General features: G+C 37.2%; 1 protein-coding gene across 2 annotated transcripts in view; it reads left to right on the top strand.

Annotated features, from left to right (window-relative positions):
- Positions 1-16,122, top strand: part of LOC133528119 (homeobox protein Nkx-2.1-like) — a 52,823-nt gene that overhangs the window by 20,236 nt on the left and 16,465 nt on the right. For both annotated transcript variants that reach the window (XM_061865348.1, XM_061865349.1), the window contains one exon: positions 12,309-12,457. In XM_061865348.1, the coding sequence (XP_061721332.1) occupies positions 12,309-12,457 (149 nt within the window). The remainder of the gene's footprint in view (positions 1-12,308; positions 12,458-16,122) is intronic.

Here is a 16,122-nt window from a genome sequence, read left to right as displayed (position 1 = left end):
AGGGGTAACACAATACCCTATTATTCGCTGTTTGCTCACGCACAATTTGCCGCGTTTATTCAGGCTGGCAACATTGAGGGGCGTTCGAAATTTAATGCGATTATTATGAACTATCTCCCGCGGTAAAATAATGGGGGATTACAGTTTTTGATGCGTTTTATCACGTTTAATAGACTGCTATCTTCAGAGGGAGTCGTTGTTATTTTATTACTTGTATTTATCCAGGTGATTGCAAGAATATTTAATACGAGAGCTGAAATGAAACTAAAACTCATTTATTGCAAAAAAATAATTAATAAAAATCAACCTTGTTTGATTGTTTTTGTTTCCGCTACCCAAACGTTGTGTCGAAGAGATCGCTCTTAAGCGATAAGACCACCTGTTGTTTGCCTCTATCACTAATCAATTGTTTTTCTTTAAGCTGTATCTTTTACTGAAGTGTGCCAATAAAGAGTATTCTAATTCTATCCTATATGATTCTATCTATCTTGTTTGGTACTACCGTAGGGCTTAATATGGCTCTGAACTTCTGGTAGTATATTTATATTTTATATATTTTTTTATAGGACATTATTACACAAATTGACTAAGTCCCACAGTAAGCTCATTAAGGCTTGTGTTGAGGGTACTTAGACAACGATATATATAATATATAAATATTTATAAATACTTAAATACATAGAAAACACCCATGACTCAGGAACAAATATCCATGCTCATCACACGAACAAATGCCATTACCAGCATTTGAACCCGGGACCATCAGCTTCGTAGGCAGGGTCACTACCTACTAGGCCAAACCGGTCGTCTAACCGGTAGTAATTTACGAGTTTTCATTACCTGACGATGTGCCAACGTAAATCGACATCTTTTTCGTATTCTTAGTTTCTTAAGTTTTTCTGCATTAGACATCAACGAGCGTATTGTAAATCCAAAATTTTCGAAACGGTCATATAAAATAGCAACCTGATTGGATTACAATAACACGATGAAGTGTTATTTTATTAAACTATTATACACCTACTAGTTAGTTTTTCGTTGACTCCCGCGATACAGGTCTAGCCTAGTGCGGGGACTCGTGGAAACTCTGTTGTCAACTTAGTTATTCACCAACTCCTAAAACCAACTGTGTCCTTTTTTGTGTAATAAACATATTTTTATCTTTATCTTATCTTATATTATCTTATCTTTACCTACCGTCTGCTACTTGATCAACATTGAAATTTTTAAAAGTTTTCAAACTGTTTCAATAAAAATAAATGAAACCTTTGTTTTGGTCTAGAGCTCAAAGAACAACATTTGAAAACTGTGTGTAAATTTTTTAAGTTCATTCTTCATTGGTTTATTGCTGCAAGTATTCGTCAATATCTCGTTAAGTAGATGACAAATATGTCAAATGTTATTGCGCGTTTCGCTGGGCTACAAGTACAAGATACCTATTACATAACCTGACCTTACCTATTTTCGTAAAATTAATGATGATCAGCGTTTATTTATACGGAGAAAGTCCAAGAAAATCGATCACCCATAGTAGCTAATATTAAATAATATAATAATTTCACTTTCAAAGTGCATCGTTCGCGAAAGCCATTAGGAGAGAGCAAATATTGAGCGACGCGACGCGTGGCGGCCGGCCGCGGCCGGTGACGCTGGGAATCGATTGTCACAGGTTCACTTTACTTTTTTTTTTTAATACTACGTCGGTGGCAAACAAGCATACGGCCTGCCTGATGGTAAGCAGTCTCCGTAGCCTATGTACGCCTGCAACTCCAGAGGAGTTACATGCGCGTTGCCGACCCTAGACCCGCCCCCCCCCCCCCCTCGTTGAGCTCTGGCAACCTTACTCACCGGCAGGAACACAACACTATGAGTAGGGTCTAGTGTTATTTGGCTGCGGTTTTCTGTAAGGTGGAGGTACTTCCCCAGTTGGGCTCTGCTCTAGATCTGGAATGACATCCACTGGCTGACATTCACTTATTCTAGAATGTAACTTTAGCTGGTTAGATGGAGCCATTGAGGATTTGCTTTGCTTTGGATATTTCATACCGTTAGTTGACAACCAAATTAGCTTGAACATTAACATTTTTTTCTAAAGGGACGCCCACTGATTACCAGTTCGCAGTTATTCGCGATTATCAGTTTTTGCGACTTTTGAAAGCTTTTACTATGTACATTTTATTTACAATAACAATATACATAATGGATACATACAGAGGATTACTTGAATATTAAATTAGATGGATCAATAATTAAAGTCCTTAACCGTACCTAGGTGTTATTTGGTGTTAAATACTTATATAGGTATGTATTTAATGTAGAAAAGAGACCCTCCTTATCAACCTAAGACAAGCCCCGATCAAGCTTAACTTTACTTTACTTTGCTACACGAGTATCTGCTGAAATAACCTCCTTTTTTGAAGTCAGTTATTAAGAGTTTGAATAGTATCCATCGTTATATACCGGTGTCTCCCATCATGGGACTTTAAATGCAGGTTTCGATACTACTTCGTTACACTAAGCAACTTTTATTATGTGACCAACTCCGAAATCACGAAAAAATGATTGGCTTTTGGATTCATATTTTTTTTCCTCTGAATGACGAATAAGATTTTCCTATTTAATAAAAACTTACCTACTTTCTCAAATCTTGAAGTAGCTCCCCACATATCTTTAAATATCTACCTCCAATACATTTTTGCATTTTATTCCCCTTCAACAAAATTCTTGCCTCAAATAAAATATTGCCAACTCCTCATTCCTAACATATTTGCCTATTTTGCATTCCTCATTGTTCCGTCTAAAACTGTGCCGTCGGCAGGCAAAGTTGGCAATAGTCCACACATTACGCGGCCGTGTTGACACAACACTCTACCGGCGGCGAAGGGGTCTTTCAATAAAATTCCCCATTCTATCTGGACTTGTTTCGGCATTATTCGGTATCTTACCCATCTATTTCTTTTATTAACCTTATTCCTATAGTTATATAGACGTTTATGGCATAAATATATTGCTTTGTTTAGTTGTGAATAGACGTTATCGTATATCAGCGATGCGATTGTCGGTGGGCGTAGGCACTGGATTGTTAAATGATTCGTGTCATTAACTGGCGTTGTCACGCTTTAGAAACACAATTGTGTAAATATTTGTGCGTTGGAATTTATGTGTAATGCGAATAGAAATATGTAATCGGTGGTCGAAATACTTAATATCAATCAATTATGTTATTCAAATTATACATCCTTAAATACACAATATTTCGATGTAACGGTATTTGATTAAGGTTAAAATTATTTTACATACATTAACTGAAATAGCGGAAAAGAGCTATTTACTGGAATACTCGTTTGCGAAACGGTTTGCCTCCTCTTTTTTGGTACGGACTACGGACGGCTAAAGCATGGAATGCGCTCCCGCCATCAGTACCCCTAGTGTAAATTTAATCGACATCATAACATGACGAACGCGTTTGCGTTAAGTCTCATTTTGTATAGGATTTTGAGTTTCCAAAACGTCCCGCTTGGCGCGCTCTTTCTAAATCCAATACAAAATGAGACTAAACGCAAACGCGTACGTCACGTTATGATGTCGATCAAATTTACACTAGGGGTACTGTATTCCCTGATAAATATGACCTCGATCTCTTTAAAGCAAGAGTGAATAGGCTACTACTGAACCGGTGAGCTCCATCTTAGGCCCTGTCTTCACTTTCCATCAGGTGTGACTAGAGCCAATCGCCGACCAGTTTTTTAATAAAATAAAAAAATACTGAAAATAGCGTAGGAAGTTTTTACTAGCGACCTGCCCCGGCTTCGCACGGGTTGCACAAAACTTTACCAATTATACACCCGAAGCTGATGGTCCCGGGTTCAAATCCTGGTAAGGGCATTTATTTGTGTAATGAGCACGAATATTTGTTTCTGAGTTATGGGTGTTTTCGATATATTTAAGTATTTATGTATATATTATATTTATCGCTGTCTAAGTACCCCCAGCACAAATCTCATTGAGCTTACTGTGGGACTTAGTCAATTTGTCCTATAATATATATATTTTTATATTTATTATGCATACCTTCTCCAAGAATCACACAGTTGAAATGAAATCCGCGTGAAAATCCGTTCAGTAGTTTTTGAGTTTATCGCGAACGTACATACAGAGATAGACATACGCGTTACGCGGTGCGAGACTTTGTTTTATTAGGTGTAGTGATAAGGTCAGGTGGAGAGACATAGTTTATTTTGTTCAGAACAATAAACATTATGAGAATTCTCTATAAGTAAGTCTCTTCTTCCGTTATTTCTCATACCCCATCTCACCTTATGTAAGTAGTCATCTTTCCTTGCAAATTTTAATAATGCAAACAAAGAATACCTATTTTAAGTATATGCAATTTATACTTCTATGTAAGTATAAAATATGTTGTTAGTGTTTTAAGGACGCTACTTACTTACAAGCGCCAAAAACTATAACCTTCGAATTTACGCTCCAATTTTATGATTCTCGATCCCATCTCATTTTTAAGACGCACCACCAAGTGGAATTCCATCGTAGCACACTGAACTGACGACTTTTGAACCTTATTACGGCAGCATAAAGTATATCAATGATCTGTCAAGTTGCTATAGTTGAGTCAAGCACTCGCTACACGTGAATACGTAGTGTGCGCTCTGTCACACCTACCTGCGACGAGCGGCGTCCTGTCTCTTTTTTATTTGATTCGCGTGTAGCTTCAACTATAGTACTAGGGTCAAACGTTATTTTAGTATAGCTGTCCATGTTCTGCGAATGACAGCTCGGTGTCCGCGTGACGGGGGTCCGGTCCGAGACGCATATATTTTGACAACAAACACCGTGGTAATTGAACGGGGGTGACGGGTCCATTACATTTAGTTTGCTGTCTCGGTATCGTTTTGATTTGTATCGGAGGTTATGTTACATTTGTGATAAAAGCATCTGCATTTAAGTACTTGACGAAAACCTCAAGAAGTGTTCAAGTACAATTTTTTTAACAATTCATGAAGACTGCCATTAATTTAAACATTATCATATAATTCGAACAAAACCACAAATCAAAAACCATAACTTAATTTTTGAAGTCCAAATCCAAATTAGTCTCTAGGGACAGACGTGTTCATAAATATCTTTTACATTTATGCAATGGCACGTGAAGAAATGTATACATATTTATGAACTCGACTGTACCTGTACAACGCTCTTGTTGCAAGTAATTTATCCTGCAGATTCCCGTGTTGACAACTCAAAGAAATACTTACTAAGTTTACGTAACTACATTCAAAGAGCAATATGATATCATACTATATACTTTTCTAAGGAAAGTTACTTTTACTTTAGATATAAGTAGTTACTTTTAATTTACTCACACCAAACGTTTTCCACATAAACGGGACCCTAATAGTTTCGTTATGTCCATCTATCCGTCTGGATTTATTCAATTTTAAGCAACATCGTCTAAGACCAGTAAGGACACAGTCACAAATCTAACATCAAAGTGTAGACCGGATCATTGGCCGGCGGGTGCGTCCGGCCGCAGGGCGTGAAATTACAGTCTGCCCCTGACACCCGTGTAATATAATTATACTGCCCATTCCGATGCTAAATTATGGAAGCTGGCTAGTTACTTGGGGTCCGAGTTAAGGTTACGGCTAGTTTATGCGTCGATTACGATGGGATGGACAACTTTAATCAGCTAGGATATTGACTTGAATATCAAAGTTAATTCAAGGGTGTAAATAGAATCTTTGAAAGAAGGTTGTGTAACTAATAAGTAGATAACTATACCTACGAGTACACATTATAAAAAAAAAAATATTGATAAAATTTGTTTTAAACCGAAACAAGTGTGACGAAATTGGCACGGGATCAAAAACTCGTACACAAATTACTAAGCCCCACCGTAAGCTTAAGAAGGCTTATGTTGTGGGTACTGAGACAACGATAGGTATTTATAATATAATACATAGAAAACTCCCATGACCCAGGAACAAATATCTGTGCTTATCACACAAATAAATGCACCTACACGTATTTGAACCCAGGATCATCGGCTTCATAGGCAGGGCACCCACTTAAGCCAGACCGAAATAAGTATTCAAATATTTGATTCCCCACGTTTTTGCGTTTACGAAAGCATATTTCTTCTAATTATATATTATTTTTGGTTAGGTTTATTTCGTGTATTTTTAGATTAGGCGTAAGTTAAGTAGGTAACCCAATCGCTACTGAGTGCAATAAAGTAAACAATTACCTATATACCACGATTTGACACTCGAGGTTATTTCAAAACGTGTTACTCAAATAAACATTGCATATAACAAGGTTGCGATATTTATGCTAATAAATCAAACAACATTGACATTTCGATCATTGAATTTGACACTAGAACGTGTAGGTTTAATAGGTTTGAAGACCCAATGGTAAATAGCATTGCACTTGACCGGTTTTATTTTTTATCTAATCTGTCTCTTATTGATTTCCAATACAAACTTCGTGGCAAAGTTTTGCCCAGAACGTGCAATTTGTGGAATTATCTACCTTTTAAGGTGCGCTATAAATTGGGCACATGGGGTTCTTCAAGAAGCAGGTAGTTATTAGGTGTTGTCAAAGGTTGGCATAAAAAGAACTTCCTAATTTGAGAGACAATTATAACACTTAGATAAAATGTAATGGCAGTCATTCAATTTGAGCATAAGCTTATATCAATTATCAGGCGATGCATCAATTATCTCTTGAAGGATAATTGCAGGGACAAAAACTATCCTATGTCCTTCCCCGGGACTCACATTAATTTTACACTAAATTGTAACTAAATCTGTTCAGCGGTTTAAGCGTGAAGAGATAACACCGTAACAGACAGACACTTTCGCATTTATAATATTAGGATATGGATATAGTAAGGTAAAAACACATATCAACATATTTAATGTGAATTGTTCCATACACTTTATAAATAATCTGTAAACACACTGGAATGGACCGTTGCGGCCTGTTAGTAGAATACATTTTGAATTTTGAAGTTTTTTTTAATAGGGAGTTAGTAATTCCAAAAAAACAATATGATAATTAAATAAATTAATATTATAGGACATTGACACACACAAATTGACTAATCCCCCAAAGTAAGCTCAAGAAGGCTTGTGTTATTAAATTTAAAAATGAAAATGAGCTAAATTTCAAACTTCGTAAGACAAATGTCTCACGGTTTTCTAACCGTTATCGATGTCCGATAGTACAATGTGAAAATACTCCTAGTGTGTTATAGTTTTTTGTTAGAGATGTTGTTTTAGTTGCAAGTTGTGTTCCCCTATTCACAATCGGCAACGTTATGTTCTGCTAGCAACAGTCTAGAAAGGTCGACGACCTACCAATTGCCAAATCGATTGAGCCCGCCTGATGCCGTTTAAGAGAAAGCCCCCAAATTGTCCAATAGTAACGTAGCAGTACCTCACACTGTCCCAATACTACGATTTATAACGACCTGGCTCTGTGAGCTGTAGACCTCGCGATAACCTTAGATAATTATTTATATAAGAATTGAAATCTTGGAGACCTTTTACATCTCTAAGGATAATTTGATGACCGTTTTATTTTAATTATACTTTATCTCTAAAGAATGTTAGTAGATTTAGATTTAGATTTAGATTTATTTATTTTCATAACGATAAATTACAGTATAAATTATTCTTATGTTAATCTATATGAATTTACATTATGATCGTCAATGATTTGGCATGCAAACATATAATTATAAAACGTCAATAATAATTATCAAATAAAAAAAAAACAAATTCGAAATTACCGTCAAATTAAAAACTACGAAACAAAAGAAACAGGAAAACTAAAAAGAAATAATGGAATACATGTCAAACTAAATATTTAGTAGATATCACATAATGATCGTCATTAAAACTAAGAGCAGAGTATGTTGATTGTATTTTTTTATAATAGTTTCATTTTGTGTAATTCGACATTTAGAGACTGTATACATCTCTAATCTAATATTTAATGGATTTCATATTTGTAATTGTATTTTGTTATTATTATTATTTGTAATTGACATGTAAAAGTGCCCCTGTGTCCTATTTGCTGAATAAATGTTTGATGTTTAAAATGTAATAGTTAAAAACACTTAGCTCGTTAAGTAATTATCACAGTGAACTCACGATAGTCTTTAGCACCATAGGCGCTGTTGGCGCATAAGTCCTTTATGTAAATTTCTGCATTTTGAAAAAAAAACAATGTCTGCAACGGCAAAAAAAACTTTTTAATCTGGTCACAAAATTTTACGAGAATCGGCTGAGAATTGCGACCTGTGTAGAGGAGAACATACGAAAGCAGTTTGCCCGAGTCAAAGCAGAGATTTTCTCTAACGCTTTGGTCAAAAACAGGATTAGGAAAACTATTGAAATTAGGTTTTTAAAAACTAGAAGCTCGACTCTAATCGAGAAGAAATCTAAAAAGAGATAAAAAAAAGCGCTGGTGGCCTAGCGGTAAGAGCGTGCGACTTGCAATCCGGAGGTCGCGGGTTCAAACCCCGGCTCGTACCAATGAGTTTTTCGGAACTTATGTACGAAATATCATTTGATATTTACCAGTCGCTTTTTGGTGAAGGATAACATTGGGAGGAAACCGGAGTAATCCCAACAGGGCCTAGTTTACCCTCTGGGTTGGAAGGTCAGATAGCAGTCGCTTTCGTAAAAACTAGTGCTTACGCCATTTTGGGATTAGTTGTCAAGCGGACCCCAGGCTCCCATGAGCCGTGGCAAAATGCCGGGACAACGCGAGGAAGAAGAAGAAGCTCGATTCTAATTTAACAATTTATGGTTTTAACTGTTTCCCCGGTAATGGAGGCAGAAGTAAGGACGTAGTGCTAAGAGATATGATTGAGTGCAATGTATCTGGAAACGACGTCAAGTATAGGGTGAAATGGAAGCGAAAGACAAGGAAAGTTGACCCCATCACCATGTGGGGTATATAGCTTGGAAGAGAGAGAGAGAGAGATGCGCGCATCTCACGCACCTTCACTTCATGTCGTGTGAGATCGTAAAGGTCGTGTCAAAACCAGTTCAAACCCATAAGAAACTGTTTGATCTGAATCTGAATAGTCCCCGGTCTAGGATGCTTAGAGTTAAACCAAGCTAAGGTGACGGCGATTTTGATAGCCCAGATTGTACAAGTGTTATCAATTCATCAATTAGTAAACGATATATTTTTCATAGAAGTTTGGCGTTTAAAATAACACTTGCACATCTGGGCTATCAAAATTACTGCCAATTTAATTTGGTCTAACTCTACCTTATTATGTAAGTGGCTGCTACGCGGCTACGCCGTAGACGATCTACGGCGTAGTACCTTTTCTAGTTTTGTAGCTTACCTAGAGCCTTATTTATGTTGTTGTAATTGCCTGAAATAAATGATTATTCATAATGATAAATTTAATTTAATTTTACATTACATATGGTGCTACTTTACCTAACTAGTGCGAAAATTTGCAAATTACGTTACTGTGTCGAACATTTAAAGGGCCATATGTACTGTAAAACGTTGTACGATACATGTGCGAATAGGTAATTCGCAACTCGTGTCGATTTAAAACACTCCCTTCGGTCGTGTTTTAATTTATCGCTACTTGTTTCGAATTTCCTATTTTTCGCACTTGTATCATAATGTACTATTATGTTGTTTGTCCTAACTTAGTACCACTAGCACTAGTAGTATTAGTAATCTCGTACCACCGCCCACACACCTGTCCATCGGTGGACCTTATTACAAAAGGCATAAGGTCCATCGATGGACAGTTAACAGTGTTGCTGTTTGGACGTGCGTCGCACTCACACGTATTTTAATTGGCATTTATTTGGACTTATAGCCACGCGGCATTATATACCAGTCTACTGACATTGTTTGTAGATAGTTATTAGTATGTACAAAGATAAGTAGGTACCTAAGCTATAGTTAAGTACCAAATAAACACTTTATTGTACGAAAAAATTTTTGGTTAGGTACAGCAGATAGTACTTATAAAGGTCTAGTACAAATGCGAAGTTATCCCCAGTTTAGCTCAATCAGGCACCGATTTTATTTCTTGTTTGCAAAGTTGATTTAATATTAGTGTGTAATAATTTTAAAAATTAGTACGATCCAAATGTACTGTGTTTAATATATTAACATACCTTCAACAAAGATACTTTAATTTAGTAAGATGCGTAAAATCTAAGACAGTTTCGTGCTTTAAATTGGACAACTAAACGAGATGGCGCTGTACAGCTCTATACATTTTGCGGCAACTCTGATTATCAAAGTTGACGTTTGATTATTCAGTGACCGAAAAACATATAGCGCAGTACAGCGCCATCTGTTTTGGATGTCAAAATAATTAGCACGTTGTTTTTTTAGACTTTTTCTCTCTTACAATCAATTCTCTTTGCCTTATCAGGCACTGGGTAGAAAGCGGCGTACACCTCTCGACACCCTTGAGCAGTTCACACCGGTGTTGCTTCTGGTCGTCTTCACGACGGCATTTTCAGGGGCCCATCTAGTGGGCGGCGAGTCACCGCCTGCTTCGATAACTAGTGAAAACATTGTTATGGCAGGTGTCCGGACGTCTTTGCAATAACCCGGTCTCATAGTCCACTCAAGCATCAATCTATAGACCGTTATACTGTTCACTTTTCATACAACAGTCCCAATGCGTGCTCCTCTCAAAGGATAAACAAATACTACATACAAGTTAAGAGGGTCCTTAACGCCAATGACCTTCGATCTGAATCCTTTAGTTTTCTCATGTTTTTTGAAGCTTATCACATTAACAGCAACAGCTGTAAGTTAATTTCAAGAGTGCATCCCTGAGCATAAATTAAGTAACTTTCTCAAAGACACCGGTATTCTAATTAACTCCATTTCGGAGATAATCAATATTTAATTTTTATCTTATAAGGCCCTTACAAGCGTGTACACTTGCCTTAGGGCCTGTTTACATATTGATTAGTGTTTAGTATGAGTTAATACATTTGATACTAAACGTAAATACTATCTCGGACGATTGACAGGGACAGTTTTCAATTGTTTGATTGAGTTAAATGTAATGCCCGTGTTACAACATCGCTATATGCAACATTTAATTAATTAGTATTTAAAATAAAAATTAATAAAAAAATTAAAAATAAAGTTTTTTTTTAATTGACGGAATTCAATAAAAACACGGTGTATGGTACAAATGTAGGAGTAACGACTCAAAACTAGTCAAAAATCGATATAAACCGCGGGGAGCCCCTTAAATAAAACGCTATTTAGATAAAGTTACACTACTCACAGATAGCGGACAGAAACGAACTCTAGTGTCATTAGGGAACGGCACTTAATGCCGAGATTTACCCGCGACATAATTAATATTTTACCTTTCGCTTTACCCCAGGGGTGGGGGTGGAGGGAAGCTGCAATTATTGCATTTGGAAAATTATCAACTTAAAGAATTTGTAGAATTGCGAGCATTTGTGTAATAATGGTGCAATTAGAGAGACCGGTGGTGGAGCTTTTGGGAACACAATTTAGTTTTTAAGTATTTTGTACAGGAATAGGAAATCTATAAATAAACTTATGAAGAATATGAAGTTCGCCTGACTTAGTAGTTTTTTTTAACAGTTATCTGAATGCTTGATTACAAATTTCTCAGACACTTAATAAGAAAAAACTATTTTTTTTCAGTTTTTCTACCAAATAATGATTATGATTTATGACTTATCTACTTAAGCCATTGTGATAATTTAAGATGCAACATTAAATTATCCTCCAAAATTATGTAAGGACTAATGCATTTATGACGAGCATATAATTTCACCTTATGTCCTCACAGAAAACTCATTACCCTTGTTTTTATCGAGATAGTTTCCCTGTTTTATACTAGCCCAACGACCGATACGGGAGAAACAAATTTTCGGTGAACAATGTCACTCCTTTCAAGGCCTTATTTGAATCGGTAACACACTTAACTACCTACTCAACTAACTGCCGTCTGTTCTTTCTTATTGTTAGTGATACCCGCAGTCGGCAATACTATATGCCATCTATTCTTAGTATGTACAAAAATGATAACAAGTACAGTGATACATAAGTATGGTAACACTGAAAGCTATAAAGCTCCCTCCTTGTCAACCTCTGATTTGTAGATTGGATTGGATTGGATCGATTTGGCATAAGAACATAATTAGGAGGGTTAAGTGTTTCGCTTTTTCAACTTGGCCTTGTTTTGTTGGGGGTGGCTCTGTGTGTGCGTATCTGAGCGGCTGCTTTAGTTTCCAGGCTGATGACGTCCACGTCGGGCGGCATGGGGCACGTCAACAACATGGGCGGTCTAGCCGCGTGCGCCGGCCCCGACGCCAAGCCCATGCAGTTCCCTCTCGCGCAGCGGAGGAAGCGGAGAGTGCTGTTCACCCAGGCGCAGGTGAGTGACACGTCAACACTGTGGCGGTCTAGCCACGTATGTGACGCCAAGCCCATGCAGTTCCCTTTCGCGCAGCGGAGGAAGCGGAGAGTGCTGTTCACGCAGGCGCAGGTGAGTGACACGTCAACAACATGGGTAGTCTAGCCGCGGGCGCCGGCCCCGATGCCAAGCCCATGCTGTTCCCTCTCGCGCAGCGGAGGAAGCGGAGAGTGCTGCCCGCGTAGCCAAAGTGCCTATCGTTCACGCTCCATGGCGAACGAAACGTAATTGTCACAGTCGCACTAATTTGGAAGAGTGATAGAGAGAGATGACTACGCTACGCTACGGAGCGTTAACGATTGTAACGTTGGCTATGCTGCCTGTTCACGTAGGCACAGGTGAGTGACACATCAACACCATGGCGGTCTAGGCACGTGTGTGACGCTAAGCCCATGCAGTTCCCTCTCGCGCAGAGGAGGAAGCGGAGAGTGCTGTTCATGCAGGCGCAGGTAAGTCTGCAATATGCAGTTTTATGATAACTTTTTCATTGAGCCATGTGTCATGCTGTCACGATTGTGATCAACAATATAAACAGGCCTGTAGCTAATATAATTTAAACTGTTGTGAGTCATACTAACATTAACTAATTTTACGGTTTAAATCACGTATTATTTGTCAGTCGCACCACATTTTTCGGAGACCCTAAAATTTTCTCCATTTTCAAGCTATGGCGGTGCATGAGCCTGCGTGGCCTGGATAGATGCAGTATCCCAGTAAGAGTCGATAATCACATCACATTGAATACACTTAGAAAATAATATAGTCTTTACGTAAAAATATCTAAGTACGTATACGAAGATAAAAAGCAATACATAAATGTAGGCATATCTTGTATTTCTGCTGACTTGTATATCTTTATCTTTTATTCCTTTCCCCACCGGACGCCCTCGGGACGGTATTTGGCGCTCATTTTGCAAATAAACACGGGGCTACCTGATCATTTGCGATTGGGGAGGCTCCGGAGGCTGAAGCGACTGCACATATTTCTTTTCCCGCGTATTCTTTCGTAGCAAAATTTTAAAGTATCAAGTTGTAAAATAAGGTTTATAATGTTTCCTTATGGTTAGCTGTGGTGGGTCATACACAGCAAGTGCTTATAAAGCCTGATTTTCTGATCGAACCCTAATTCGCATAAAAGGGAGTTTTAAGGGAAAGGGAAAGTCCCATGATCACGCTTAATACTCCTTATTATCAACCCAAGCTGTAAACGGTCTACGGAGTGAATTTTAATTTGAGAGTTATTTACTTTGTTTCAAAATCCGTGAATGTCCCTGGTACTGAAGAGAGCTGTTCTTAAAGTATTACTTGTTTTTTATGAACATTTTATTAAATTAAATGACATTCGTTTCACATTAAATTTTAACGTTGAAGGTAATATTTTGTCTGTAACAATTGCATTTAAATTTATTTGTAGCTTTACATGTATGTAAAATGTATAATTGTTGTTTCAATAAAGAATATTTACTTATTTACTTACTTAGCAGGATGTTTACGTTCCAAAATACAATGAATTGGTGATAGTTAGAAATGTACGATTAAAACGCAACGCACAAATTATTATTTTAAATTTGAAATACCAATATTTATTGTAAATTTTGAAATAACAATATTTGTTAGAAAAGTAATAATTGGCACAGAATAAAAGTGAAACAGAGTGAATGATTGAAATGACGTCAGCGTCGTATCGTATTGATTGTGAGTGGGCGACGGCGACGGGCGACTCAAACGTATTTTATTGCCAACAGAGTGCTTCAGCTCGAGCTGATGTGATCACAACGAATATGATTTATTATTTTATACTAAGTCGAGAACTGCAAGTTTAGTTTTCATAAATCACGGTAATATTATAGTAAACATACATACAAGTACATCCCTAGTGATATTAGCCAGCAACCGTACTTTAAAATTGTGTACTACTTTTAAATCCTCATTTAAAGTCCGTAGATAGTTTTAAATTAAATTATAAAAATATAACAAATGAACCGACGTGACCGTGATGTGATGACCGGTCTGGCCTAGTGGGTAGTGACTCCGCCTACGAAGCCGATGGTCCTAGATTCGAATACCAGGATTTATTTGTATGATGAGCAAAGATATTTGTTCCCGAGTCATGGGTGGTTTCTATGTATTCAAGTATTTGTATATTTGTATATATCGTTGTCTGAGTACCCACAACACAAGCCTTCTTGAGCTAACTGTGGGGCTTAGTCAAACTGTGTAAGAATGTCCTATAATATTATTATTTTATTATTATTTAATAAACCTACGACTACGGTATCAAGGTCCGACTTGAGTTAATGTTTCTTTCTATTGATTAATTTAACTTTCAATCAAGACATTGCTTTTACTGACATATTTTACTTGAATTGTATTGAGATTAAATTACCATTGGTATTGAAATGCCATATTTTAATAATAAAACTGCAGTGAGCCACAGATATAATAAATAAGTATATTAAAACGGGTCACTCACGTATTTATATATTTAAATGACTTATTATTCATCTTGCTGAATTTTTTTGTACTTATGTGGGTACTTACTTTAACAAAGTACATAATGGTTATATATAACTAGCTTAAATCTAAAATAGGCCCAGTACCAAGGATGCTGGCGGCATTTCCTCGTTGTATCGCAATACTTACTTTTAAACTTATATCTACTAGAACAGGCTCTAGAGGTGCCCTAGACCAAAGACCTTATAAGTAACTGCGCCCCGTATTACCACTTTTTTAAACGTGATCTTCGTCTCTTAACCTGAGCATGTGCTGCCTGTTAATCCTAGGTTCACAAAGATACTACCGCGTTGAGTTACAATCGATTACTTTAACAATCTGATCTAGTCCATGAAATTAAGGAAAGTTAGGCCTAAAAACACGCTTCCACATAAAGTAGGCCGACGGACCTCTCAAATGTAAATTCCACCGGCAACATTGCCTCAAAAAACCAGCGCAATCAAACTCGCCATTATATAAATCCAAATTACTTAACCGTATAAAGGCATTTAATTGCGCCCCTCCCCCGCCCAGATGCGGCCCCGCCCAGCTGAACGTATAGGTACTTAGGTATATATTAGTATCACGGCGTGGGTAGGATAATTAATTCTATCCCGTGGCCCGCGCACTGTTTTCGGATACGTATAGGAGAAGAATTTGACCTCTTTGCAGATCAAATGTGACCGAAGAATTTACTAAGGAGCTGAGGGAAAATCTTAATCGCTGATAACTGTTGACAATTAAGCTAATTTTACGGTTTAACTCACGTATTTTTTAGTCACTCGCGTGACGTGTTTCGCGTTAATGTTAGGACTTACGATAGTTTAATTTCATAACCGTTGAGAAGTTAAAAATTGCGTTCTCATATGCGTGCTGCCGCCTAAATGGAAAAAATACATAAGAACATATAAATAAGTGAGTTAAAAAAGGACGCTCAGCAAGCGGGCAGCCAGCTAACGTATCGTATCCGAATATGCCCCTATATATACCGAATTCCAATAGAAAAAGCAAATAATGTAAACAAATATGACAGCTTTTGTTGGCATTTGACATCTAACCTTAAATTTTTATAAAGGTTGATTTCATTGAAATACTTATTATTGACTAACATATATCAAGTGTTTCCTGTAACT

Source organism: Cydia pomonella, chromosome 19, assembly GCF_033807575.1.
Source record: "Cydia pomonella isolate Wapato2018A chromosome 19, ilCydPomo1, whole genome shotgun sequence".
Taxonomy (NCBI): domain Eukaryota; kingdom Metazoa; phylum Arthropoda; class Insecta; order Lepidoptera; family Tortricidae; genus Cydia; species Cydia pomonella.
This window is presented reverse-complemented; position numbering and strand designations above follow the sequence as displayed.